Source organism: Haemorhous mexicanus, chromosome Z (assembly GCF_027477595.1).
Source record: "Haemorhous mexicanus isolate bHaeMex1 chromosome Z, bHaeMex1.pri, whole genome shotgun sequence".
Taxonomy (NCBI): domain Eukaryota; kingdom Metazoa; phylum Chordata; class Aves; order Passeriformes; family Fringillidae; genus Haemorhous; species Haemorhous mexicanus.
Genome location: NC_082381.1, coordinates 58,147,616 through 58,175,489, shown reverse-complemented (window position 1 = coordinate 58,175,489; position 27,874 = coordinate 58,147,616). Strand labels below are relative to the sequence as shown.

Below are 27,874 nucleotides of genomic sequence, written 5' to 3'. Positions count from 1 at the left end.
CACAAATAAACATTGTCTCATTTTTCTGTTGAATAACACTGGCTTAGTTCCTCCAGGGAAGACTGGTTAGCTTAAGCACAAAAATAAGATGTATGGCCTTTAAGCCCACTGGATCTGAGCACCAGACCACAAAGAAACATGATAAGCAAGTTCCAAACACTGAATCTCCAGGTACATTACATACCTTTTCCCAACAATACTCAGCCCAAGGCCTTTACCAGGCTTCTTCTGGAGCTCTATATTCAGCACATCATACATGTCTTCCTCCTTGTACTGGGCTTCATCTCTGTACACAGTCAGACGAACTTTTTGGGGGGTCTGACGGAGAACGTTAATGGCCTCATCATGTGTGGCATTCCTGAGGTCAATTCCATTCACCTGCAATAAAAGTGTACAATGGCAAATTGTGCAGACCTTCCAGCAGACAAATACAGAAGGTTTAGCCAGCAACAAAAACAAAAACAGCCAAAGAAATCACCATGCCTCTAGTATCTGATCACCAGCCCACAGTCGTCCATCTTTAGATGCCGCTCCTTCTTCATATACCTCATGGATAATGATTGCTCCCTGACAACAAAAACAACATCAAAATTGCATGTTGAAAGAACAGGCACCATTTTGAACCCAAAGTAACTGAAAATTGCTACTATAATTAATCAGTGAAAAGTCAGATGGAATGAAAGTCAGACGCATAATGAAAAAATTACCAAAATATTTACGAAGCTCATTTTTTCTTTTAATTTTAGAAAGGGCTTTTTTCTTATTTTTGTTTATTTTGTGTGTTTCTAGAAATGCTTTATAAACAAATGACAAAAAATCTATCAGACTTTACTTTCACTACTGTTATTTCCCATGAGTGACACATGTATTTTTCCAACTAACCAGCAAAGTGTCTGCTCCTCCAACAATGCTCAGACCAAGACCAGTCCGCCCTTTGGAGATATCAATGGTTGTTTCACATCCAGGAATGATGGGACAAGTAGCTGGGTCGGAGGTTAACATGGCTGGAGTTGAAGACCTGCTTGTGTCTAAAACAACAATGAAACATCCTGGTTAGAGTAACAGAGTTCAGTATCAGGAAAGTGACTTTAAAACAGCATTTTTCAGAGTTCACTGACACCTGTACAGAAGTAACTGAACAGCTGATTCACAGAGACTGATGCTCCCAATTCTCCCTCCTCCACAGAGAAGTATTATCCTGTAGTTTTATCTGCCATGCCTCCTGTGGTTTTTATGCCATCAGGTACCTGGATTATAGTCTGGACAGCCAAAGCAGATACTCTAAACAACATACTTTATTTAGGATAGAACTTAATTTAAACATCTATATGATGTGTGCATTACTTGAGTTATTATTAACTTAAAAGTATCTTGTGTAACCAATGGCTATCATCCAACAGAAACATCTTGACTCTCCATTCTGAAGGAGAAGAGCCAAATGTGGCTAGTCATAAATAGCAAGACATTCTCAACCATGCTCTTTTTGCACAAAAATTGACATGACTTTTCTCCCTCACCTAAAGGAATGCCTCTCACTTAGTTCTAGACAACCATGACAGAGGCACCTGCTGCATGTCTGAGATGGAGGAGAAAATCCTTTTATCTTCCTGCCTCTACAACAGGAAGCCAAGAGGTAAGTCTTCAGTATGGGGGTACAATACTTTATTTATACATTTTTGAATACGTCATCTGGAAATATTAGAAAATGCAGAAGACAGCTAAGTGCACATAAAAAGGGAAAACTTACAGGCTGGGTCTTTGCTTTCATGTTACAACCCCAGTGAATACAGACACACAAGCAAAACATTACTTTTGACTGCTTCTGGTTCTGGTGAGCTGGAAGTGGGGAGAGCTGCTGGTGGTTGCATATTCCTCTTCTCTGCTGGGACAGTGCTGGGAAGGGCTGGCGCTGTAGTTAGGTTATCTGTCTCTGCTGGGTTGATTGTAAGCCTCACAACAGATTTCGAGGTCTTCAAGAGACTAATAAACTGAATGATAAAGAGAAAAGCCTATGAAAACTGTAACTGGACTGTTCAGTTGCAAATTAAAAATAAAGCAGAAAAACAGCTCTGCAAACTGGAGCTACGCGTCACAATCTTGCAGGTTGTCTTATAAGGAACAAACACAGATATTGATGTTTTATCTAAGAAACCTTTTTCCACGAAACTTTGCCAAATTATAGTAGATGAGAATATGGCAGTCTTTCAATGGCTTCTCTAGACAAAATACTATATCGTATAGCAATTATTAGAGAAACAGAAGTATTGCCTTTCAATGCTGGGTGGAGCCCAATTCTGATCTCACAGAAGTCAATGCCAAAATATCTAGTGAACTAAAGAAATGTGCAACTGTCACTCTGGAAAAAAAAACCTGAAAATACTACCTGAACTATGGAAGGGAGAGACAGACGCCAAGCTGTAATGCAAAATCTAGTTTAAAGAGATACTGAAAACCCTCCAGAATCAATTGCCATCTTATAAAAAGACACCCAGTCCTCTTGAGACTTTACATTTCAGTAGAGATATTTTCAGAAATTATTTACTCAATCTCTGTTCTTACAAAGCTTACCTACCCCTACCTCCTTACAGGCAACTTCACTATCTCTTACTTATTAACTGCGTCAGAGATAACAGCACATCAAAGAGTATGATTGATGCTCTCCTAATTGCCCTTTAACAAACAGAAAGTAATCTACTCACGCCTAAAGAATCACTTTTCTTGGTAGCAAGATAGGAGCTAGAAAAACAGCATTCTTGATTTACTACAGAACCCAAATTGAGCTTGCAGAGCTAGAAGCTAGAAATAAATCTTGTTATTTATAGAATGGAGATATTTTTCTCCAAAGGTTTGAAATACTATGCTTGGAATACAATGAGACTGTTACTACAGACAGTTTCCATGGATAAGCACAGTTTATTACTTGATTTACCACTGATACAACTCATGCAAATTTACACATATTAGTTTTACTGGTTCTAACACCTTTAAAGTGGACTAGCTATGCAGAGTCATTATTGAGCAATTGTTCACGGCTTTTATCAGACTACTAAGTGTCTCTCAGTCATCAGATCTGAACCACAGGGAAAATAAAATCACATTCAAAGCAGAGATAGGAGGATTCACATAGTGCATTAATGTAAAACAACAGTTGAGCTATAAATTTATTAGGCTTTAGCTTATTTTGCAGTAGTTTCTTTATCCAGACAATACCTGCAGATCTTTGGTTTTATTAGTCAGGTTTGACAATTAAGTATAGTCATGAGAACCTCACTAGTTTAAGACACAAACACCTTTTACATTAAGCAGTGTGCTTTCTGCCACATTCCTGACACTTCTGAAGTACCTTTTCTACAGGATATCCCACAACAATTTCATCATCCACTGCCAGAATCACATCTCCAACTTTGATACGTCCATCCTGGAAAAACACAAAACAAAAAATATGAACTATAGATGCTACTCCAAAAAACATTCTTCATTCGCTAATCAGATTTCAAACGTTCTCACACCTTTGCAGCCGCACCATGATCTGTTAAGCTTTTAATAACTACTCCATTAGTTGTGTCTTCTTCACTAATGGCAATTCCAAAGCCTCCTTGATCCTGGAGAAAAATGAAAATGGTTAAGTACTGTGACATCAAAATGTTAGAATACAATCTCTAACGACTAGTGAAGCCTGCTGACATATCAAGTCTGAGGTTTCACAAGGCACCAATAATTTTGTTTTAAACTATTTCTGGAATAGATTCGGCCAAACAAACAGTATACTGCCCACCAAGATAAATCTGAAACACTTTTTAAATTCAAACCCATTCCTTTGAAACTTATAAGGTAAACTGTGATTCAGTTTTTACTTTGAACAATTAGGGCATTGATGTAACCTGAGGAACCATCAGTAGAGACGGTTAAAAGAAGTTGGGCAAATAGTACAAGAGAATACTTCTTCCAGAAACACAAAGCAATTAGCAAATCAAAAACAGATTTTCTGTGAGGAAAACTTTGTGGTCCATTCCCAAACAGGAAGAGGAGATCTCTAGAAACCTCTTTTCCAACTAAGAGACTGTGCAGTAAGAGGGACAGCACTACAAAAGTGAATAGCTATTGGATAAAAATATGACTGATGTAAATTCAGCACACACCTTAGGAAGTTCCACATACTGAATGTTTTTACATGAACTCAAGTCAGAAGATGCACTCAGGTTTGCAACACTGATGTCAATCTAAGAAAAAAAAAAAAAAGTGACTGTAAGTGACTATATCCAATATTTTGCATCAAAACAAAGTAGTGTGCAAATATTTTAAGTGAGTCTGCTCATTTTCTAGTTTCACTTAAACTTCTAAAACTCTAATTGCAGGGAAAATCAGACTTACTTCATAGTACAGAAGAATGTAAAATGAAACAAAATTGATTACAGCTGTACTAAATTTAGCAACTTTACTAAAATATCACTTGTTTTTCTATGGGTTTCCTTTTTTTTTTTACTGTATTTACTAAGAAGACATGATCCTCCTCTATCCAGAAAAATGTTAGTATTTTGGTCAAATAATAAAAACAAATTACCTCTTGATGTTGAAGTGTCCCTGAAGTACACTGTGAAGCCTCTACTGACTTTGCAGGGCAAACAGCCATCTGATTTACTGCATCCTTATTTCTGCAATATATTCAATTAAACATGTAGTAAGAGGGCAATAGTACTGTCCCATATTTCTTAGGACAAGTTAAAGTCTGGTTCTTAATTTCTGGCACTCAAAATAGAAATATCAAAACAGAAAACTACAAGACATATTTAACAAGTAGTAAGATTGTCTTCAAAAGCAAATCTGTGTTACCAAGATTAAAAATAAAAAACACAGTGTGAAACTTGAGCACATTAAAAACTAAACCTTTAATCAGAACTTACCTGATAAATATTACTTTAACTTTAGATGGTGCACATTTGATTATTGAAGAAGCGTTCTGATGAGTCCTTCCATAAAGGATTTGGCCATTTATCTAGATAAGGAAAGGTAGAAATTATTTATAAAAATATTTTAATTCCTTACACAAACTAATTTTTGAGCCTTAAAAAAATTCCATATCCCTGACTAAACAGCAACTGTATAAAAATAAGAGTTATGTTAAGTCCTACTTTCACTCCCTTCTTTCAGTAAAAATATTCACCATAGTTTGACTTCAGACTAACACTGTAACAGTGCTAAAAATGTCATTCTCTGAGTTATATTCGGTTGATTCGGCACATAATCTATTTTTACTTGCCACTGACCACTTCATGACTGATGAGTTGATTAAGCAGGGCCATGGGAAATTCTAACCATAAAAAATAAATGAATTGCTTATATCCTGCAAGGAGATTGCTATTCTTTATTAAAGCTCATGCACTTTGAATCCCTGAGCCGGGCACTTTATACACAGAAGTCTGAACACTGGTACATTTAGCAGAGTTTTAAACTAGATTTGGTGAGGGAGAGGGAAGGGAATGTAGTAAGGAGGCTTCTTCTCAAAAGGTGAAGAGGTTCATAATCCAGCTTAAGTGCCTCTACACCAATACAGGCAGCATGGGTAACAAGCAACAGGAACTGAAACCAGTTCCTCAATTACACCAGAATCATGAAATTCAAAGTCTATAATCTAGCTAGACTCATAGAAACCTGGTGGGACGAATCACACAGCTGGAACATTTCAATCAAGGGCTCCAACTTCTCAAAAGAAAGAGGCTGGGAAGAAGGGGGAGCTCAAGAGCCTGTGGGTAAAAATTAAGGACAGCATCCATGAGGGACACCTTGTGGCTGGGGTCTACCACAGGGTGCCTGATATCTGCGAGCCTGTTGACTTCTTGCTTGAGACACAGAAATCATCATGCTTGCATGCTTTCATCCTGATGGGGGATTTCAACCATCTGCATGTCTGTTGGGAAAGCGGTACAGCTGACTGCAAGCAATCCAGAAGACTTCTGGAGTGCCATGAGGACAAGTTCCTGGTCCCAGTATTGGACAAACCAACCAGAGAGGCAGTGTTACTGGACCTGGTGCTCACCAGTGCAGATAAGTTTGTTAGAAACACTGAGAATGGAGGTAGCCTCGGCTGTAGAGACCATGCCCTGGTTAAATCACTAATCTCAAGGAACATGGGCTTAGAAAAAAGGCAAAGTCTGAACAGACCTTTAGAATAATGGACTTCCAGCTGTTGAAAGAATTAATAGATGAGATTCCCTCAGAAACTGTCCTTAGGGACAGAGGACCTTACCAGAACTGGTAGCTTTTTGAGAATGCTCCATCCCCATGGGTAAGAAATCAAGATAGGCAAGCTGTAAACCAACATGGCTAAACAAGGATCTGCTCCTTAAACTGAGAAGAAAGAAATGCACAGCTAGTGGAACTAGGGACAGATGATCTGGGAAGACTACACAGATATGGTTTGGATGGGTGGAGAGATGGGTTTAGGAATACTAAGGCACAGAAGAAAGAGGCTTTGGCAAGGGATGCAAAGAGATATCAGAAGGGGTTCTATAAGTATAAGGGGTCAGAAAAGGAAGACCAAGGAGAGTGTACCTCCCTGAGAATCAAGAATGGATAGCTGGTGACAATGGATATGGAGAAAGGTGAGGAACTCCTAAAGTTTTTCACCTCAGTCTGCAATGACAGTCTGGCTTCTCACAACTCTCAAGTTACTGAACCTCTAGGTGCAGGCTGGGAAAAGCAAAGTCTCTCCCACTGTAAGCAAAAAGCAAGTTTGAGACAACCTGATGAAACTGAATAGGCACAAGTCAATGGGGTTTGATGATCTGCAATCCAGGTTCCTGAGGGAACTGGCTGATGTAGTTGCCAAGGCATTCTCCATCCTACTTAAGAAGTCATAGAGGTTAGGTAAAGTCCCCAGTGAACAGAAAAAAGAAAACATCGCTCATTTCTTGAAAGTGGAGAAATGAACCTCTAGGAAACCACAGACCACTGAGCCCCATCTCTGTACCTAGGAACATCATGAAGCAGATCCTCATGGAAGCAATGTTAAGGCACATAGAAGGCAAGGAGGTGATCTGAGACAGCCAGCACAGCCACTGACATCTACTTAAGCCTCTGTAAGGCTTTTGACAAAGTTATACACAACATCCCTATCTTCAAATTAGAGAGACAGATTTGATGGGTGGACTGTTTGGCGGATAAGGAACTGGCTGAATGGAGGCAGCCATAGAGTTGTGATCAATGGCTGTGTGTCCAGATGGAGGCTTGTGGCAAGTCAGGGCTCTGTCCTGGGACTGGGTCTCTTTAATATCTTTATCAATGAAACAGAAAAAGACATCAAGTACACCCTCAGCAGATTTGCAGATGACGTGAAGATGAGTGGTGCAGCTGATACAACATAAAGATGGGGTGCCATCTGGAGAAATCTAGACACACTTGTCAAATGGACCTGTGGGAATCTCATGAGGTGCAACAAGTCCAATTATAAGGTCCTGCACCTGGGTTGGGACAATCCAAAATAAGAGTATAGACTGGGAACATTGAGAGCAACCCTGTCGAGAAGGACTTTAGAATTCTTGTGAATGAAAATCTGGACATGAGCCAACACTCTAGGCCTACAGAGTAGAAGGCCAGTGACATCCTGGGCTGCATCCAAAGAATTGCGACTAGAAGGTCAAGGAAGCTCTACTCTGCCCATGTGAGACCCTACCTCAAGTACGGCATCCAGTTATGGAGTTCTTAGCACAAGAAAGATGTGAATCTGTCTGAGCAGCTCCACAGGAGGGCCAGAAATTTGATCACAGAGCCGGAGCACCTCTCCTGCGAAGGCAGGCTGAGAGAGTTGTGGTTGTATAGCCTGGAGAAGAGAAAACTCTGGGGATACATTACTGCAGCCTTTCAGAACTTAAAAGGGGCTTACAAAAAAGAGGAAAAGTAACTTTTTACGCAGGGTCATAGGGTTATGACAAAGGGCAATGGTTTTAAACTGAAAGAAGTAAGTTTTAGATTAGAGAATAGTGAGGTACTGGAACAGGTTGCCCAGAGAAGCTGTGGATGCTCCACCCCTGGAAGTGTTCAAGGACAGACGGAATGGGACCAGAGTAACTTGATCCCTGGTTGGCAACACAAGCCATTGAGGAAGACTTGCAAGTAGATGACCCTTAAGGCCCCTTTCAACACAAGCCATTCTAGACTCCACACTTATTATCTGAAGATGTGACCTGGCAATCTTTTTGCTGAAGTGCTGAAGTTAACTGAAGAAAAGAGAAACCATTGCAAAAGGACAGTTTGGACCTACACAAAGGGAAAGCAATAAAATGCACATAGGTAGCACTAACAGAAGCAGAGACACAGCAAAGCAACAAATGCAAAATACTGTACTGAGGGCTGAGCATAACACCAATCACTGCCTATGCAGGGTGTGTGCACCAGGCAGAGGCACAGGGATCCCGAGCCCTATCATTTACAATGGAGTTCACAACCCAAATGCAGCACTCCCTCCAGTGCACGCCACAGCCTTATGAAAAATACATGGTCAGGCTGCCAAGTGGGGGGGATGGGACATGACCCTCAATAGCTGACAGACAGCTATTTGGGAATATGGGGAGCAAGCTCAGATGTCTCCTCTCAGAAGAGGCTGAGGGACTTTCTTAGCATTAGTCTGCAAGTTTATAGTGTGGACAGTAACCAAGAAATCACAAGACAATAGCTTCAGACAAACATGTGTCAACATGTTTTCATAATATTCCACCTCTTCCATATCAGGATTTTAAAAACAGATGCTTCAAGTGAACTGTCTCACAATACTGGAGTCTGCAACAAAGTTCACTCCACGAGACTTGGTCCACAGTGACAAAAATCCCCTCATTTTTTTTCCCAGTCTGCAAATTTCAGCCTATATAATTTACTTTCCCAATGTCTCCCTCAAGCTTTGTTTAGATTCACCACTCCCGCTCTGTACCACTTCCCCAGTAAATCCTCAAACACTTCCACGTACAGCTTTGAAGTTACACAAAGCAATTCCGTGAGGGTAATGTTACCTACTGCTATCAGAAAAATGGGAAAGGCTATAGTAGAGAATACATCTCCAAGTACCATCAACTGGGCTGTGGGAATTTAGAAACATAAATTATGCTCACACATGTGCTTGAAATGTTGGTTGCATGTTTAGTGGTTTGGTCACTCCACTCTGCTAGAAAACAGCACCCAAACATATCATGAGTTAGAAGTCCATAATAAAGATAGATCTGTTTCTGTTTCCCCAATTTAATTTCCACATTCTGTATTACACAATATAATTCTACTATTATCACACTTGTAAACAGGCAAGTAATTAGAAAGTCTAGAGTATTCCACAGATGGATGGATTGGAGGACTTCAATATTTTTCATGGCCTGCAATTCACTGCCCTTCCATACATCTCAGTAACTCAGAAACAGCTGTTGTCCCACATTTCTATTCAGCACACCTTCATTCATAATTGCAGAGTCTTCTGAGTTGGAAGGGTCCACAAGGATCATTAAGTCCAACTCTTAAGTGAATGGTGCATACAGGGATCTAACCCATAACTTGGTGTAATTATAACCAGGAAAAAATCCACTACACCTATTTGGCATAGATCAGAAGGAAAATATTATAGCATAGTGATATGAACTTGGATAAACTTGAGATTTCAAAGTCTACTGGAAAACATATGTATTCAGCAAGAATCTGGTATTTGAAGTCAGTACATCTGGGCTTCAGTATAAATTGCAAAAACTCACCTCTAGCAACTCATCTGCAACCTGTAACCTGCCATCTTTCCCAGCTGCTCCATTTGGATCAATTCCCACTATGAAGACACTCATCCTGGATCGGTCTTTGTTACCAGCAAGACTAAGTCCCAGACCTGTCTTTCCTTTTTCCAGCTCAATCATGTGTAGCTCCCCTGGTAGATTTCCATAGCGCTGCATGATCTTTTCTAAATGTAAAAGTGTGGGTAGCAGAAGCTGGATTTACATTAGAAAGTTTCACAAGTCACCTAGAGAGTCAAGATCTGTGCTCAGTGCGCAGTATCTGACAGAAGCAGCCCAAAATGGATAATTAAATTTTCAGTGTAAATTACAACTTCTTCTAAACTAAGCCTTAGGTGACTTATAATAATATCTCTAGCGTATTGTTTTCTTTATATCTTCAAAAAATATTAAAAATTTTCTTTAAAAAAATTCATACACAAAAGAAGTAATCTTCTCTCCAGTAACACTTTCAGGTAACAGATATTACCATATTGATCACTGCCAACAGTTACTTGGAGTATACTGAAATTCTTCAAGCAGTCCTACATTGAACTGGAACCATGGAGAAAAAAAAAGATTGCAGTGCAATAAAGAAAAAGAAATGAATTTTATATTTTACTATGCGCATGTAACCAAGCACAACTAAAATAGCAACCTTAGCACCCAAACTATGATGCACATAAGAAAGAAGCAGTTCAAACTGGATGCCCCCACAGCTGTGTCTTTTACAGTGCAATTTTAATATTAAGCATTTAAAATATTATCACAGGAAAAACTTACTCCAGCTGTAACCGAACTCATCCTCCTTCTCCACATCTTCGGGGACTCTGATAGAAGATGACTGTGCAACATCAGAGCTCATTCCTGAAAATGCTGAGGGAGGGGGCAGAGGCAAGTTACAAAGCGAAGTCTTTTCTGGCTCTGTATCAGACTGACCAAATGCCTGTGGAGAATAAGAAAAATGAAGCAGCTAAGAAGATGCAGGCTCTCCGTAAGTACACAAAAATGTCAAAATGGCAATGACTACAGCTTCAGTTTCAATATCAAGCAGCTGAAATTCTAAATTAATAACAGCACACAGAAAGGCAGATAGATCAAAGACAGAAACAAACACCAGGCAAGGTAAGAAAAAACATCACTCCAAAATGTATCTGGAAGCAAACAACTCACAGTAAAAGCCCAATTCAGTAAAGTTTTATGTGCCACTTTATGTTTCAGAAAAAGCCTCTAACAAAGACTCAAGTGCTTTTGTTCTTTTGTTTTAATGCCAGATTTGTAAAAGATTTATAACCAATTTTAAGAGTCATCACATATAATTTCCTCCCATCATATGCTTAGGAAGCCAAACATGAGGAAAGAGAAACTAGAAAAAAAAAAAGGGAACTTTCAAAAATACCTACAGAAAAAAAAAAACAACTGGCATATTAACTGAAAGGACAGTTAAAAACCCAAATTAAACAGATGATAACTTAAGAAATCCATAGTGACTGGACCTTTTCAGTCTCATTTACTAGCTTCCTACAAGGCGCACAGAGAAGATCAAGTAAACGAGGATACAGGTTAAATCACAAGAGACAGATACTTGATGTGCTGTATTCATACTCACACAAAGTTAAGAGGTATAAACACACGACTACTGCAATATAATGGTTAAATGCCCAAATCCACAGCCTTGAAAGCTTCCATTCAAGACAGTTTTCTTGAGGAATATGGACTCTGATAAGAAATTTCACTATGTGAAATTTGTATAATTTGCCTTGCTTAAAGTAAACACGTAAGCAAGAAACCTCTCTCTGAATATCATAATTCTTTAGCTGATGTATGCCCAAGAGACCTTGATACTTGGCAGATTGGCTACTGAAGTAGACAAGAATTTTAAATGAAAACCAAGTTTTCAAGTGCGTTGCCCTCGCTTCATAACCCTATTCTCATCAGTTCTCACTACCTTCATCAGCAAGTTTGAACACAGTATCTGCGATGTTTGAATAGAGTATCTGCCTTTAGGTGCCAAAATCACTTAGGTAATAATCTCTTCATCAGAGGCAACAGTGAAATGAATAAACACATACACCTTGGAAAACTTTATCAGCTTTCAAATTGAAGGTGTTGAGAAACTGGGAAGTTACCAGTTTAGTAATTTTGAAATTTAAGAAAGGTCCCATGTCTAAACAAAATTTACTTCTCTTCACTCTGTGACTCCAAAGATATAAAGATAATGCAAATGCCCTATTTCAGTTCTCTCATTCTGCTTCTGCTTGAAGATTTTTCTTTCATTTAGGAACTTCTTCGAGGAACTTAACTAAGAAGTCAGTAAATCTCAAAAGTGTGGGAAGTGATACCAAAGCAAAAAATTTATCTAAGACAATGTCATCTGCCTAAGATGATACCTAAACTGAAGCAACAAAATTCTAGCACAGACAATGTCACCTAGCAGAATCAGAGAAGAGTAGAAACACTACCTAGTAAAATTAAAAGCTATTTTCCACAATCAAAAATTCATGTGTGCACAAAAAGTTAAGTTGGTAATACCTCTACATTGAGGAGGGGCAAAAGGGAGAGAAGTTCTAGAAAAACTCTTTTTTCAGAGGTCTTCCTAGAGTTTTACAGAAGCTAAATAACATCCCAGGAAAATGAGGAAATATGATGCTGTGGTGGGTTGACCCTGTCTGGAGGCCAGATGCACACCAAAGCTGCTCTATCACTTTCTTCTTCAGCAGGACAAAGGAGAAAAAATATGACAAAAGTCACCCCCCCATAGCCTCCCCAAGTACCACTTTCTTGCAACACAAATCCAGTACAAATGTGAGATCAAACCAGATCAGCAAACTTTAGTTTTTATGTTTTAAAACCAAAATTAACATTTACTTTAGAGGTACTGTTTGTAAGTGACAGTGTCCAAGAACAGGAAAACTTGAAGAAAACATGACCATAAAAAGGAACAACATATTGGTGCAAAGGATCTCTGGAAGATTTGCAAGGTGTGGATGTAGGGCTACATCCTTACAAATTAGCACTTTTTAACTGCTGCCACCATAATATGACTGATATAAAAAAATCATCTTTTTGTACCACTGTGAATGTGTAACAACATAACATAATCTGAACATTTTTGAGGTTTAAAGAAATGCTGAAATGGAAGTAAAAGCAGGAGTTCTTTGTAGGACGGTAAAAACTGTGCTACAATGCCATTTGCGGAGAGTGGAACATGTCCTGCCTGCAGAACTCAGCCTGATATATTTGAACAGCAGGAAGCAGAAGCCAGCCCCCACAGCTTACACACACATAAGACTTTTGCTCCCTGAATCGGGCAACATACAGAAATCTAAAAGGCTTTAACTCATGAAATACTTTCAGTGTGCCACACCACAGTATTTCATTTAAAATGCAAAGCAACCAACAATTGCTGAACCCATTTAGCTACTAGGGTCACTCTCATCACAGCCAAGCAAATACTGAAAATCACAGCAAGTCTGGAACTTGAAAAAATGAAGACATAGGCGGAAAAAGAAGCAGTACTCCAGAAGTTATTACAGTCCATGTACAAATGTACAGCACACATACAGTAGGACCAACTGACGGGAATTAAGACAAACCTTGAATGGTGTGGGAGCAAAAGGGTTAGTTGGGGAACAACGGAAGGTAACCCTAATTGGATTCGATACCTCCTACAGTAACAGAAAACAGCAATCCACATGTTATAGCATCTTTGGCAATACACAGTAATATTAACCAATAACTCATTTTCAAATAGGGATTAATTTTGCTAACTGGAACAACTTTATTAACTTGATTTATAAATGGAAAAAGGGATTTAAGGGGTTACTAAGAATCCTGATTCATCAAAGTTTCTCCCTACATATGAATCTGAGTTCAGAAAAGGAGAGAGATGACAAAAGGCCATTCTTACATCAATGCTAAGAAGGAAATTATGCATAAACTACAGGATCATCAGGTTTTCTCTAAAAATGCAGGCAATGTTTTTTAGAAATACTTTTAAAATATAGAAAACATAAGTCATCATTTATGTTACACGTCTACTCCCTTTCCTCAGAACTGTAACAAACACAAAAAGATTTCAAAACACACATGCAATTACACACCACATAAGTGTTGCACATTCAGTATTTTTGACAACATGGGAAAATAGACAAAGGGCACAATCACTTGCAAGATGTAAAACCAGCTAGAAATGATTTTATTAAATCAAAAATGCATGCATATTAGGATTAAAGTATTTTTATTAGAGGTTAACACTGTTCCCATTGTGAATAACATGCAGAAAGTATGCACTAGCCACAAAAAAAGTCTAACTTTTTTTTATTTCCAAAGACTTCAGCATCGTAACCATGGTGCATGAAAAGAATTTTCAAGAAGCAGAGGGAAAATATTTTCATGAGGCATCATTAAAAAAAAGCTGCAAGTCTGTTTTTTTTTAATGCAAAAATAAAAGAGAAGTATCAAAGCTCGAATGTCATAACCACAAAAATCCAAAAAGAAGTACATTGATGAGAGAATTACACTTAGGTATTTTAAAATATACGTCAGGGCTGACCTTATAGTTGAAAACCTGTTCCTTCGGTAGCTCTGAATAAATCAGCTTTAGTGGTTATGATTAATGGAGCTGGCATTTTTTACCTTCTCCATAGCCTTTCTATGTATATGCATGTCTGTGTCTTTAAATTCACTACATAGAGTTCTCAAGCTCATCAGCACAGCACATAACTCAAACTAGTATAAAAGAATTTAAATGCAGAGAGACAGCAATGGGAAAGAAGCACACAAAGAATGTTTGGTCAGTGAAAAGATAGGGTGACATCATCCAACCTTATCAGTGTTGAACTGAGAAGAATCAGCAAATGGGTTAGTGCTGCTGAAGACAGCTGGCCTACTGAAAACACTGTTCTGCAGAAAAGGCAGGGAAGGGTTCTAAAAGGAAAGCATAATAGAAACTAAGAAAAAAAAAACGTTAAAGGGTTTTAAATGAACACCTTTTAATCATGAACCAAAACATACTCATTTAGTAGTCTGGGCTAACCGAACAAGGTGCAAGTTCTGCAACAGACATGTGAAATTTGGCAAAACTGTATTTGCCCTGTGTTTCTGGTGCTCTGTCAGCAGAGACGAAAAGCACCAATCCTCACACCTGTTCTAGACCACGAAGTACATCAAGTGCAGAATTACTCTGCATTTATGTGCTGTGATATTTGAAAAATTTTTCCAAACATATGGGACACTCTTAACACATTAATTAGTTGTGGATTTCTGGGTTACCATGAACACAAATATCTGTAATAATGCAGCAGGTTTAGTCTTATTTTGAAAACCACAGATCCTCATAATTTGATTTAACTTCTGTGGTAATACACTCACTGTTCATTTGTAAAAGTGAGAGCTTAGGCATCTCTAAGCAGATTTCATATCTAATAATAAATTTCACAGAACACTTTGTATATGCACATATGCACGTGTAACTACTTGAATTTATAGTTTCTTGAAACGAAATACTCTGGTCTTTCCCCAAAGCAAGGTACTTTCTCATTATTATTTAACAGAAAAGAGTTTACACATTTAGACCTGATAAAAAGATGTAATTTTTCCATTTATATTCCTTATGCATTTTTTGTACTGAGTTCTATTTTGAGATCAGAATCTGCTTAATAAGGAGGAAACAGCTCTGATTTCAAATACTATGTTGGAAATATACTGTGTATACTTAGAAGTAATTTCTACATTTGGTTGTATCCATCCAGCAATTACCTGGAAGTCTTAGGGCTGTAAATTTAACACTGCTGGAAAATAGTATGGACAGGAATGTGAAAACCTTCCAGGATCATTTATATCACAAGTAATTTATCAAAAGTTACAGCGCTGCCTAAGAACTTTCTTAAAGTATTTTTGTTAAATGCTCCTGAAAATAGTAAACACATCCCTGAACATTTATTTTCAAATACCATGTTGCAAAAAAGTAATTCTATTTGGTAAAACAACAAATGTCTTTGCTCTACTCTATCTTCAGCAGTGACAAAATAATGCCATGAATGACCAAGGTTTTTTCACTGTCAAGTCATTCAAAGTCAACAGGCTGTTTCTCTGGGGTACAAGATTTTCTGTATATGTGATTCCCATTTCATTTTGAATATCATAAAGAAAGATTTGTGAAAAGTAAATTGTTACTGTAATCACCCTATTACACTTCAAAAATTACATGTTATCTGCATAGAATTTAAAAATATATCTTGTTGAAACTTTAGGCAATTAAAATAAGCATCACTAACACTTCATATATCAACAGTACAATCCTAGTAAAATAGGAAACAAAAGTTTAGCTACAGTCATTCAAAATCTTGCTTTTTTCATTTTGTCATTATGGCACAGCTCCTAAAATACTAGCCCTAATATTAACGCATGCATTGTATTAATATGGACTGAGTATTATGATAAAATATGGAGCATTTGAATTTGCCTGAACAGTTCAGTTTAGCATAGTTTTTCCGCAGTCTAGGACAAGAGGAGTAAATGCTAAATAAAGGGAGTTCTCTCTTTAACTATTTTTTAAAATTCAAAACAAAGCCTAAAGTAACAGGGTTTTTTCTTTCTGTTATTTCCTTTTTTCAACTAACTTCCATTCAGAATTTTATCCATGTTTCCAAGATGCTAAGTTATCAGAAACTAGCTAGCATTTCATACAGCATAACCACAGTGATATGTTTCTTACTCAGAAATACACAGGGGGTATAGGTATGAAACAGACTCGATGGGTAACTCCTCATTATCAAAACTATCACTGTCTTTTCACAGGCCACTTGCATTATTCTGGCTGTTCTGAAGCACACACAGGCTCTCTCTTAACTACTAAACCTTGCATGAAACAAAACAGAAGAAATGGACTCATTAGCTACATGTCACTTAAAACCGACTGCCTGGTTAAATACATAGTGATACCATAATAATTTTTGCTCAGGTGTGTAGGCAACTAGCTACGTGGGTGACTAGATATGAATAAAAGCAGGAAGTTCTTATTATAGAGTAAGATCTTATTATTAAGTACAAATGCAAGCTTCAAAAGAATGAAAATAATAAACATAATGCCATTTATGATGATCACAACACAATGTTTGGGTACAGGAAGAGCATTTGCAATGTTTCTGCTTACAGAGAAACAAGAGTTTGTTAATACAGTCAAGAAATAACCAACAAGCTTAAGCTGAAAATAGAGAAAAAAGAACTACAATCAAAAATAGCAAATGAGCATTCTCTAAATAAAAGTAGTGATATAGTAATGGCGAAATTTCCATCACAGATGGGCCTAAACATTCAGCAGCAGCAATTCTCTTCACATCACAGCAAATACAAAAGTATTACTTTAGTAGTTTGAGTGTCAATATTCAACATTCAACAGAGTTTTTTCATGCAACTTTACCTTAGATGACTGACGATAAAATGGGTTAGTAGTTTTCTGCCCACAGGGAGCAGAAGCTGAAGAAGGGCTATAAAGAGACTCTGGCTGGGGAACAAGAGTTATGAGACAACTAGTAAATAAACATGCAGCTTACACAGACTCTACAAAGAGGAAGTTTAGTTTCTAGTGATGCAAGCAACTTATATTAAAGCACTGTAGCTTTTGTCTGCAATGTCCGTGCAGCTTAGGGACGGAAAACTTCCGTGTACTTCTAGGTCCTTTCATTAAAGTCCACAGAATTTTTTAACAGGTGCTGTATTTCTGCATGCGCTCCTCAGACATGCTGTCAATCTCTAACAGATGGTTTTATTTAGACTCCTACTCTGCCCCCCAACAAATTATCTTTCTTGAGGCTTTTCAAAATAGTTTGAGGACGGCGTGCTGGAGGGTATTTCCAAATCCAAATCGATTTCATTCTAAATGGAAATAATACTTAAATCAAATCTTTGTTCCTAAAATAGTTGAGATGGCACTTTCAGGATTAAATATCCCATTCCCAAATACCACCATCTTGAACATTTGCTTCATCTATTACTATATATTACATCTCTTTTCATATTCTTTATGCTTACCCTTGGTCTGCTTATAATGCTCTGTACCATAAAGACTACAGGATTGCCTGCCTTCCGTATGGCTTCCACAGCTTGTTCGTGGCTGGCATCTCTGAGGTCAATTCCATCCACCTGTAATTGGAAGGCCTCATCTTAACATTGCAAGAAGCTACAAGAGTCATGAGTCAGTTCTGAGTTTTGGTTAGGAAACTTTGGCTAAAACCTAAGCCCAACCCTCTGTTTTAGTGGACCTTTCTACAGACTTGGCCTGAGGTCCCTCAAACACAGGTTTGGTATTTTCAAGAGCGCTAATAGAACATCAAATAAATATTCTCTTATTCCTCCATTTTAAAAATGTTTTGAAACATTTTTAGTTCAGACTCCATAAGTTCTCCCACATGCAATGTAACAGAAGAGATATGACAATCTGAAGAGAGTAGGAGTGTTTACCAAATACTGCTTCCCGCAACCCCACCTTAAGAAAAAACTATTACTCAGGACTTTACGAGATTTTAAAACTGAAACTTGTTAGGTGCTGGAGAGTCTTTCTTGATAGGGTATTAAGCCAGTACAGTTTTCTTTTGTTTTATCTTCTTCCTTTTTTTTTTTTTTTCCCTGAAGCAAGATTAGTTTTAGCTACTAGACACTTTCTTCAGAAGTTAAATTTTTAGGTCAGAGCTGAAAAGCTTTCTATCCTCTGGAAGAATGAAAGTACACAGGATGGCTAAGGATAAATTTGTGCCTGTTTTTTTTTTTTTTTTTTTTAATATGTCTGTATATGTATGGGTGTGTAAAACAATTTGTCCTGCTATCCAGGTAAGAACAATGTTAAGGTGAGGTTAGCATCTGTAAAGTATTGTCACAATGACCACAATAAAAGCTAGCAGCTAACACAGAAAGGTTATTTGTTAGTGGCAATTCTAGTACACAAACTTATATGATGAGGATTGTCCCTACAACTTTTTAATTGTCTCACGCTAACTTAAACTTAATCATTCAATGCAAATAAGAGAGCACAAAAACAATCTAAGAGAAATTCTAAACCTAAGAGGAACTGACAAGAACAATAATACTCTCCAACTTCCCATGTCTGAAAAACTGTACTCACTGCAGAGATGGAAGTTTACGTATGCCACAAATTGAGAAACTGAAACTATTCATTCAGAAACAGTTACATTAACACAACATTTTGTTTTCACTCAGCCATTCTAGTTTCTGAAAGCATCACTGTCAGAGACAATTGCACTTACAAAAATCCAGTTATTTATTTGAAATGACTGTTTTTACCTTTGTGGCCTTCAAGCAAAATTCCACCTCCCAACTTCTCATACACTGCAAACCGTTCCATCCTGTTACACAAAGTGCTACCTATACTAAGGTATTATTTCAAGATACTCAATATTGATACCGTAGCAAACAGCAAACTGCAGTTTCAGTACCACCATGTAAGTCAAGCCCCGTCTGAGGCAGAATCACCAACTCCATCACTCTGCTTTTTGGGCTTCTTACTGATGGATAGTCAGCTAAGGACATCCAGAAGGGTTACATGGAGGCAGTTTCTACTAGCCTGACACTGTAGATAGGGCAATGTCTGACACTGATAGTCACGTCAGGAAAGATCTATTCCCTTCAGTATGTTCACTCTGCAATATCTTTAAGTGATAAAGTAGAAGTGGCTGCATGAGCACAGGACTAGCCAAGTAGAAGAGAAATGAAGATAAATCCCACCCTGCAATACCACTGGCTACATTATACTGAGGCATGGGCAAAATGTTCTTCATGTCTCAATTATCAAACACAGATTTCTTCATGTCAGGAGAAAAAAAAAAAAAGCCTCCCTTAACTCCTGCGCAAGATGCATAAGAACTATTTGAATAAATTAAGATTTCAGATGAAAATGATCTTGACATTCATTTGCATAGTTTGCCCGGGCTGTTTCTATTCCTACCCAGTGAAAAGGTGCAAAAGGTGAAAAATCTTTTCGTTTCACCAAACTTAAGCTTTTTCCTACACATTCTGGTTTTCAACTAGGCAAGTCAAACTGCCGGCTTTGTAGACCCCTGCTCACACAGTCAGTCATATGTTTCAGGTTGAATATTCAACTTAACAGGCAGCTGTCTGCACACAAACATCAGCAGATGGTACTACAGTCTGTGTGGCTCAAGAGGTATCAGCTGTGGCAATTGCACAGATGTCAGCCCACCACACATCCATCTCAGTGATTCCTGAGATGCTGGGGAAATTGCAGCAAAAGGCTTTCAGATGGTACCTCTACAATCCGATCTCCAGTTTTCAGTGTTCCATTTTTGCCAGCTGGGCTGTCTTCCAGGATGTGTTTGATAAAAATCCCTCTCATCACTTCTCCATTGCTCAGGCGGCTTCCCATACCTCGTCCTCCAACAATGCTGATGCCCAATGACTTGCTAGGCTCTCTCCAGAGTTCGACCCTTTTGTGATAAAAAAAGGACCAAACTAAATTAAAATCTGTTGTGATTATGGCAAAGATGCACAGTGAGGACACCTGGATTTGCACAATTCTTTTGAACAATTATTTTGAAAAATTATTTGAAAATAACTCCTCTTTGCAAAGTTTTGTCTTTCAGTAGAAGTTATCTACTGGATTGATCAGAAATTTTGTAATTGAGTCTAGTATTGGTCAACTTGTTTTGAGTTCTAATAGAAACTTTGAATCTTTCTCTTCATCTTTTTTGACTTGATCACTGCGAGTCAGCTTGGAATAAGAAGAAATAAATTACTATAACAATCAAGACACTGCTAGACTGTAGAGATTTAGCCCAATGGCAGTCAAAGTCAATCATTAATTACTCCAGCAATGCACAACATACATAAGTGCAGTGATTCTGTTGTTTTTCACTCTTCACAAAATATGTTTCAGAATTTTTGAATTTTAGATGCCACTTTATAATGTGCAACTAGATCTGCACTTACTTTCTGGGCTGGTTCCAGTTACTGAAAGCTGCATTTTGAAGTTCACTTTCTTCTCCCTCCCCCTCTTCACGTTCTGGAAGCTCTGGAAGTTCCCTGATGATAAACACAAACATGAAAATAATTTCTAAAGAATCCACATAATCACTAGATTTTTCTGAAAAAAATCATATATTGAGTAACCCTGACAGTTTCAGAATTTGTACATGGGATTCAGGTAAGGAACTTCTTTTTCTGATGTCTTTTAGAATCCATACAGTGTTCAGGGATTCCCTGTCCACTTCTTATCTGCAATGAAGTTTCTATCCACAATACAGAACAACAAAGTGTAATTTGGAAATACAACCAAATTAAAGCTAAAGGTAATTTATTGTTTTCCAAATAGAAGAAATTACAACAGCAGCACTCAACTAAGCTTTTGGAGATGAATTGCAAAAATCCAATTATTAATCACTTTGAAATTTTGGACAGTAACTGCAATGAATTTTTGAAACTGAAGGAAAAGAACGACACAATTTATTTTGTCCAGTTATGTTCTGGAAAGACCATCAATACCAAAGTCTTATGCTGGAAGCACTTCAGTATTTGTGGCAATCCATAAATCCAATTGCATGCTATTTAAATTTAGGATGAGAAAGAATTCAATCTCCTTTTTGGACAGATCAAACAGACTTGTAAAAACGCTTAAAAATGTGCTAGTCAGAGCAAAAACTGTATTTTTAACACCTTTTTACTGTTGTTGATGCCAGTCTGAAGAAAATCATCCATCTTTCATCTCTTCTAAAATAAAACTTACCGTCCCAAAATGCAAGGTGTATGGAAAGGGTTACGTTTGAGAGCTATTTGGGAGAAGGCTGTAAGCCTTTTGACTCACCTGACAATATGTGAAGGAAAAAGTTCAAGTGGCACTGTTCCCTCTGTCTGTTGTCCCAGACTGGCCCTGTACTCGTCTAAATTTTCTGCTGGCACATATGTAATACTGCAATAAAATGGGACATGATTAAACTAGCATGGGGAATGCAGTCCTCCCTTTAGTGAGTGTGAGGTATGGGTATGAGGAATCCCACTCAAGACTACTTTGCTGACTTCAAAACAATAGTGCTGGTATGCTGGGAATAAGCACTCACACAAATCCTTTGTGACTTTGCAACAAGTACTCATCTATAGACAAATTAGGTAGCTGAACAGCACATGATTTTTTGTAATTAAAGTAAATGGTGCTTGAACAGTGACAGGAATGTAACAAGAGACAATCCAGATTCATTCTAAACAGAGATTCCTCATGCAAAGACAAATATTGAAGGATCTGTGAGGTTTGAGGCACCATTATCACTCTTAATGACAGCTGAAAATGTTTCTGAAAGTTGGCCTGTGGGAGGTTTTGTGCTTTTATGGGTGGTTTTGTATCTATTTTAGATCTCTATGCTTTAAGTGAAGAATATTTCATAGGTTTGGATATAAAAATGTGTTACAGCACACCACCTATGCCACAAGGACCAATCCCCTGCTCAACTCCTTCCCCCAGGTCTTCAGGCACACTTCCAACCAGTTTAGGACAGTCAGACAGTTGTGTTTAATCAGAAGAATGATATGCAGACTCCACTTGATGTTTGAATGTCAGAAAGACTTCAATAGACTGGGGAGGGTGAAACACAGAGGGGGAAAAAAGATTAAGCCCTAAAGAATATTTCTTGAAAAGCTTCCATCTGGGAGACAAAAGGATACCACAGCATCCTCCATGATATAAGCAGGGCTACTTAGATAGCCCTCCTTTAATGATGCTTTGTGTTCTTAAAAATCTACAGCTTAGCTATCAGACTCAAGTAATACCAAGAAGTAAGGCTGATGGAAAAAGGGCAGAAAAAAAGTCTGTCTTGCCATACATCACATTGTTCAAAGAAAAAAATAACATATTTCCCCGTAGCAGAGAGGGGGCTAAACCAAAAATAAAAGGCCTTGGCCACTTCACAAGGATATGTAAACTGCTGGGAAGAGACCCTTTCAAGTCTGAGGCTTTCATATGGAGCCATCTCCTGTCCATCATTCCTGACTGATGTCCTCTTTGTCACATCCTGATAGCCACTGATTCCCCCTTCTCAGTAGTTTTCTTCTGAATATATCAAGCATCAGAACAAACACAAATAAAGTTTTATATGACTACTGCTATCAGTCCAAAACACACTACCAAAAATTAGTATAAGGGCCACCTTAATTTGTCCATCTGTGTATGTGTCCAAGCATGTTCCCTACTTCCTCTCACACCTACCATATCTAGAAAAGTGAAAAAAAGTGTCTAGGGCGCTGAACAGAAGGAACTTCCTAGTTCTTTAAATGGAAATTTCTAAAACCATATTATCTAAATTCATATAAATCTTCCTGTTCTGCATTGGCCTTTTTTCAAATGTCTTACTTCATTTGACACAACATATTTTCATTTTGGAGTGCTGAGAAGTTAACATACACTTGGAAAAAAACTCCCAGCACTATGTCACTAACCCTTATCTGCCTTTCCTGAGGGCATTCCAGCACTGTGAAATGCCAAAGACATGCAGCAGCTATTCTGTGAAGACCCAGCAGTAAAACAGGAAGAAGTAAGAGACAAAAGAATTTTGGAGAATAATGACTACTATTTCTCAGCCATCTTCAACTCCAAACGTGTTGAGTTACAGAGAAGTACAAGCATTATGCTCACAAAACTCTCATGGGTCAAATGCTGATGCAGCAGCTTCACCCAACAGGCCAAAAAGAATACCTTGCCTTTACAAAAACTGTAAGACCTGTAGGTTAGATTTCAATGTAAGAAAATGTAACATTCATTCAGTTATATTTATCACTTATAAAAGTAAGTAGGAAATAATGCAGTTTTCGCTTGACAGAAAGATACAGTAAAGAAACCAGAACTTCTGGTCAAAAGGCCTGGACAATCTTCTTTCTGCTAAACTGAAGGTGGAAGCTACAGTATGGAAAGGAGAATGGCACAGTCCTACAAAAGAAAATAGGTTATCCCAGATTCAGCCTGAATACAGCGGAGTGTGATCTCTGATAGTACAGTGTCCAATATATATCAACTCCTGTCTAGTCCTTTTCTGCAAGGAGTACAAGGCAAATAATTATGCAGAGTGCCAAGGTCCAATGACAGCAGTAGTCCCTACCTTATGCATGAGCACTTGAGATCAGCTGATCTCAAGAGGGAGGCAAACCATATGCACTCCAACTTCTGGGACACCCTATTGCACTTTGTTATATGATCAAACAATTGACATTGTGCTGAATCATTAAAAAGGTATGACTCAAAGGATTCTCTCAAAGAGTTTTAAACGCTATTTAGAAACGTCTCCAAAAAACTGTCTTAGCTTCTCTTTCTGTGTACAGCACTAGAATTATAAAGAAAAGAGGCTCGTTTTACCATTTTTAAAAAGATGCATCAAAAACTGAACAAGTGAATTACCTAGTTGATTTCCACAGATGGAATAAAATTTAGATAATCTCACTGGCACCTAGTACATTTTAGTTCTTTGGAAAAAATACATTAATTGTATTCTAGTGCTTAACTACAGTTCTAATAGCCTAGTATAAAGCACTCAAACTAACATTCAGTATGTTTTTAACTGTTCATTCTTATCTCCATGTTCATTCTTACCTAGGTTTCTGTAATGCTTCAGTTGTTTTACAAACAGAAACCAGAACACTTGCATTTTGCAAAAAAAAAAAAAAAACATACAAAAGAAAAACAAATCACAAGGATCAAATATATGAAAAGTTATCTTCTGCGTGGAGTTCATCTTTGTATCTTGCTCATGATTTGTAAAGTCCAGTTAACTGCAAAGGTTTCCCTAACTGCTCTTATTACCTGTATTACTGATGTGACTGTCCTCCTACTCTCTCTGTTCTGCATGTTATTATTGAAATGAAAGAGTATTTTCCCTGCTTAGTGCTCATGGGCAGACACCTCACTGTTATCAAATCCATCACTTTGCTGGATTGCTGCTGGAGCTCACTTGGAGGTCAAAGTGAGGTCTGAAGACATTCAGCATAATCCTGAACACTCAGCCTGTGGCTGGAATGATGAGGGGCACAGAACAAGAAGTGTTTTTGGCTCCTCTGACCAACTCTGTTGAACTTTGTGCTGTAAAGCAGAAATAAAACCCCACCAAGGCAACCGTTCATCTGCAAAATATACTGGTAATTGTCTTAATACAGGTACAGGGAAGACAGTAAGAGAAACAAGGGCCAGAAAACAGACATGAAGACAGAGAAAAAAAATAAATAAATGTATGCTCCACTTCTGTGTCATGTTTCTTCACTGCAAGAGAAATTAAAGTTCAACAATTTCAAAGGAATGTATATATATGGTTTAACCATCTTCCCCTCTTTTGTAGCTGCACAGCTTGAAAGAAAAGTGTTCTGGTTTTCTTTCTTAAGAGCTATCACCACTTCTACCCCCAGATATGCACTAGCAACTAAAGCAGTGACAATGGAAACACCAATGGTTTTACTTATGAAAGTATCTTATAAACACAACACTGCATGCAGAACAGAGGAACGTTTATCACATGCTTGACTGAACAGTCACACAAAACCTTGAAACACCAACAAATAAATTATAAAGTATGGAAAATGCTTAGGACAAATTACTTTAATTAACATTTAAGGTTCAATTTAACCCTTTGCATATATGAAGGAAGTAAAATGTAAGTGCCACAGAAAATATGACACTGAGATTAATCCAGATATCAGTACATTGTGCTCATGCCAATTCTAGAAGTGAACCATGTACACATACACACAACATGCACACGTGCTCTGAGCACATCTTGGGTGTCTGTCATAGATGAAATTTAAATATATTAGCAACATTTTTTTTAGAATATACATATTTTCATTCCAGACTTAGAAAGCAGGCTCCAATCTTCAAGTTTAAAGCCACATACAAATATATAATACAATTATACACACACAGTTGTATCTTTCTTAATTAAAATATATATATACACATTCACATGTGCAGCCACATGTGCATGCACACACAAATATACATGGGAAGAAAGAGAATATGTACCTATATCTGGATATATCCCTGACATTACTATTGATGTCATAAAAGCATGGAATGATTTTACAGACAAGTTGCAACACAGAGCCATAACGAGTTTCTGAATTGCCAATACTCACACATAACACAGGGTCTGATCATCAGCAGGTGCTGGAGAAGATCTAGAATGTGAAGCATACGATGCAGCATCTTTTTACAATGGTGTTAATTAATATCAATGTCTCATGCTGAATGTGAGAGGCATACTTGTGTATGTAGAAGTGTGAGTTGGTATTTTTTTTCTTCCTCTCCTTTTTTTTGTCCTGTTCCACCTCATCTACATCTAACCCAGAAAACATCTGCTTTTTATTATTGTCTATAGTAGTGATTATTAAGAAGCATGGAAAATGGTATTGCAGTCTCTCTCATTTTTTGGTCAGGAATTCATCCCCCATTCAGTCAGGTGAATTCTAATTCAGCTTTATAATTATCTGACAGATGCTACAAACAGCTGCTGCTGAGCACAAAACACTGGCTTTATTACAGAAATATAAGAGCTTCTGGCAAGGTAGAGTGAGAAGTGAAACAGAATGCATTCAGTAAGGCCACACATCTGGTTTTCTACACACAGAGGGGAAAAAAATTAAATACACAACTCAAATTCAGGCTTCTCATTCTTGAACTATTTAAAATCAGCTATCTTTTAACAGAATTAAAGAATGCCTTTACATGGCTGGTAAGAATTTCTTTGTGTTTTTTCTGCAAATACTACTTGCTAGTATTTGAAATACAGCTTCGGAAGCAAAATACTTCTGCTTACTCACTTTTTTGGGGCACCCTGCTACTCAAAAAACACTCAATCTAAAAGTTAAGGGGCAAATTTTGCAGTAAGGACGAAGAGGAATGATATCTAGATGGTCACATCTGAGTGCCAGCATACCCTTGTTTTCCAAGGGTAAGAGATTCAACTTAAATCTTTGAAATGGCCCTTAAATTAAAAATGCTGCAAGGTGATGCACCACATTAGCTTGAATTGACAGATATGGGAGGGGAATGGGGGAGGGGTGTGTATCCTTCTCAGCAAACATAAAGAACTATCTTAACATGTAGCTCCTCATCTCCAAATTTCTGATTTGGGGTGTTAGCCACATGTTTGTACCACAATATTTTTCTGGGATCCTATACTGCTCCTTCAAGTTAAAAATTAAACAAAAGTTTGATTATGCTGAATAGTGCTAAAGCAAACTATATAGTCAAAAAAATACTGTCATTTTTCTTGCAAGACTCCTTTAGAAGCTACCGATGGATTTAGTCTTTCTGTTTCTAAAGTGAAGAAGCTGGCTTCACTCTAAAACTTGTCATAGGAATGCAAAAAAGAACATAAATACAAAACAAAAGACAAAAATCTTGAGTAAGAATATGAATAGCAATTGCCCCTTTTCTGCAATATCTTTCAGAAATGGAATGCATTTTTCTCTGGAAAACCTGAATATCCACACCTAAGGCAAGATTTTAGTATTTCCAACATAACTGCAAAAGAGTAAGACTACAAAACAAAACTTGTAGTCACACAGCATAAAAGAGAGCAGCTATAAAAGCATAAGCATAAATAGTGAACATACTTGTATTTGATTATGAACTATAGCACTAAAAAAGAATCCTCAAAGAAGAATAATGCTGCAGCATTTGTGTCTCTAAGCAGATACACACACACCCATGCATGTGCACATACAACTGACTTCAATCATGACAGTTGGGAGTCATAGTTTGGAACCATACAGTAATAATTAACATCAGACTGTATGAACACTGACTCGCTGATATTTCTGAGAGCATTTACAATAATGTAATTCATTATATGAGCATATCCCTTTATTTAAACAGGCTTACATTAAATCATAATCTAAATGCATGACAGTATGGGGAAGGCAAGTCAACCTAGTAGTCACAGTGAAGGTACTTTGTTCACCTGTTCACAAAACACTAGGTCTCCTCAAGCTAGAATACTTCTGGGCAAGCATGGAATGCCCTGCTGTACATTCTGAACCCAGTTCTAACCTCAGTTACACCTGTAACCACACTGGGACTGGACTGATTCTTTTAAGGCCACCCTCACCAATAAGTAGATGCTTCTATTACCAACAACTCCTTT

The 27,874-nt window shown here is 37.7% G+C and overlaps 1 protein-coding gene across 19 annotated transcripts in view; it reads right to left on the bottom strand.

Annotated features, from left to right (window-relative positions):
• MPDZ (multiple PDZ domain crumbs cell polarity complex component) overlaps nucleotides 1-27,874 on the bottom strand; it is a 92,239-nt gene that overhangs the window by 12,047 nt on the left and 52,318 nt on the right. For 8 of the 19 annotated variants that reach the window (XM_059837125.1, XM_059837124.1, XM_059837128.1 and 5 more), the window contains 19 exons: nucleotides 25,863-25,904; nucleotides 21,565-21,669; nucleotides 20,694-20,786; nucleotides 20,014-20,191; nucleotides 17,766-17,876; nucleotides 17,155-17,238; nucleotides 14,559-14,660; nucleotides 13,328-13,399; nucleotides 10,515-10,677; nucleotides 9,723-9,919; nucleotides 4,902-4,993; nucleotides 4,562-4,652; nucleotides 4,140-4,220; nucleotides 3,510-3,602; nucleotides 3,344-3,418; nucleotides 1,811-1,988; nucleotides 883-1,028; nucleotides 484-567; nucleotides 185-378 (listed from right to left, as the gene is read on the bottom strand). In XM_059837125.1, coding sequence (XP_059693108.1) covers nucleotides 185-378; nucleotides 484-567; nucleotides 883-1,028; nucleotides 1,811-1,988; nucleotides 3,344-3,418; nucleotides 3,510-3,602; nucleotides 4,140-4,220; nucleotides 4,562-4,652; nucleotides 4,902-4,993; nucleotides 9,723-9,919; nucleotides 10,515-10,677; nucleotides 13,328-13,399; nucleotides 14,559-14,660; nucleotides 17,155-17,238; nucleotides 17,766-17,876; nucleotides 20,014-20,191; nucleotides 20,694-20,786; nucleotides 21,565-21,669; nucleotides 25,863-25,904 — 2,181 coding nt within the window. Of the gene's footprint in view, nucleotides 1-184; nucleotides 379-478; nucleotides 568-882; nucleotides 1,029-1,810; nucleotides 1,989-3,343; nucleotides 3,419-3,509; nucleotides 3,603-4,139; nucleotides 4,221-4,561; nucleotides 4,653-4,901; nucleotides 4,994-9,722; nucleotides 9,920-10,514; nucleotides 10,678-13,327; nucleotides 13,400-14,558; nucleotides 14,661-17,154; nucleotides 17,239-17,765; nucleotides 17,877-20,013; nucleotides 20,192-20,693; nucleotides 20,787-21,564; nucleotides 21,670-25,862; nucleotides 25,905-27,874 lie in introns of those variants that run through there. The other 11 variants (XM_059837144.1, XM_059837131.1, XM_059837132.1 and 8 more) reach the window with 11 other exon arrangements.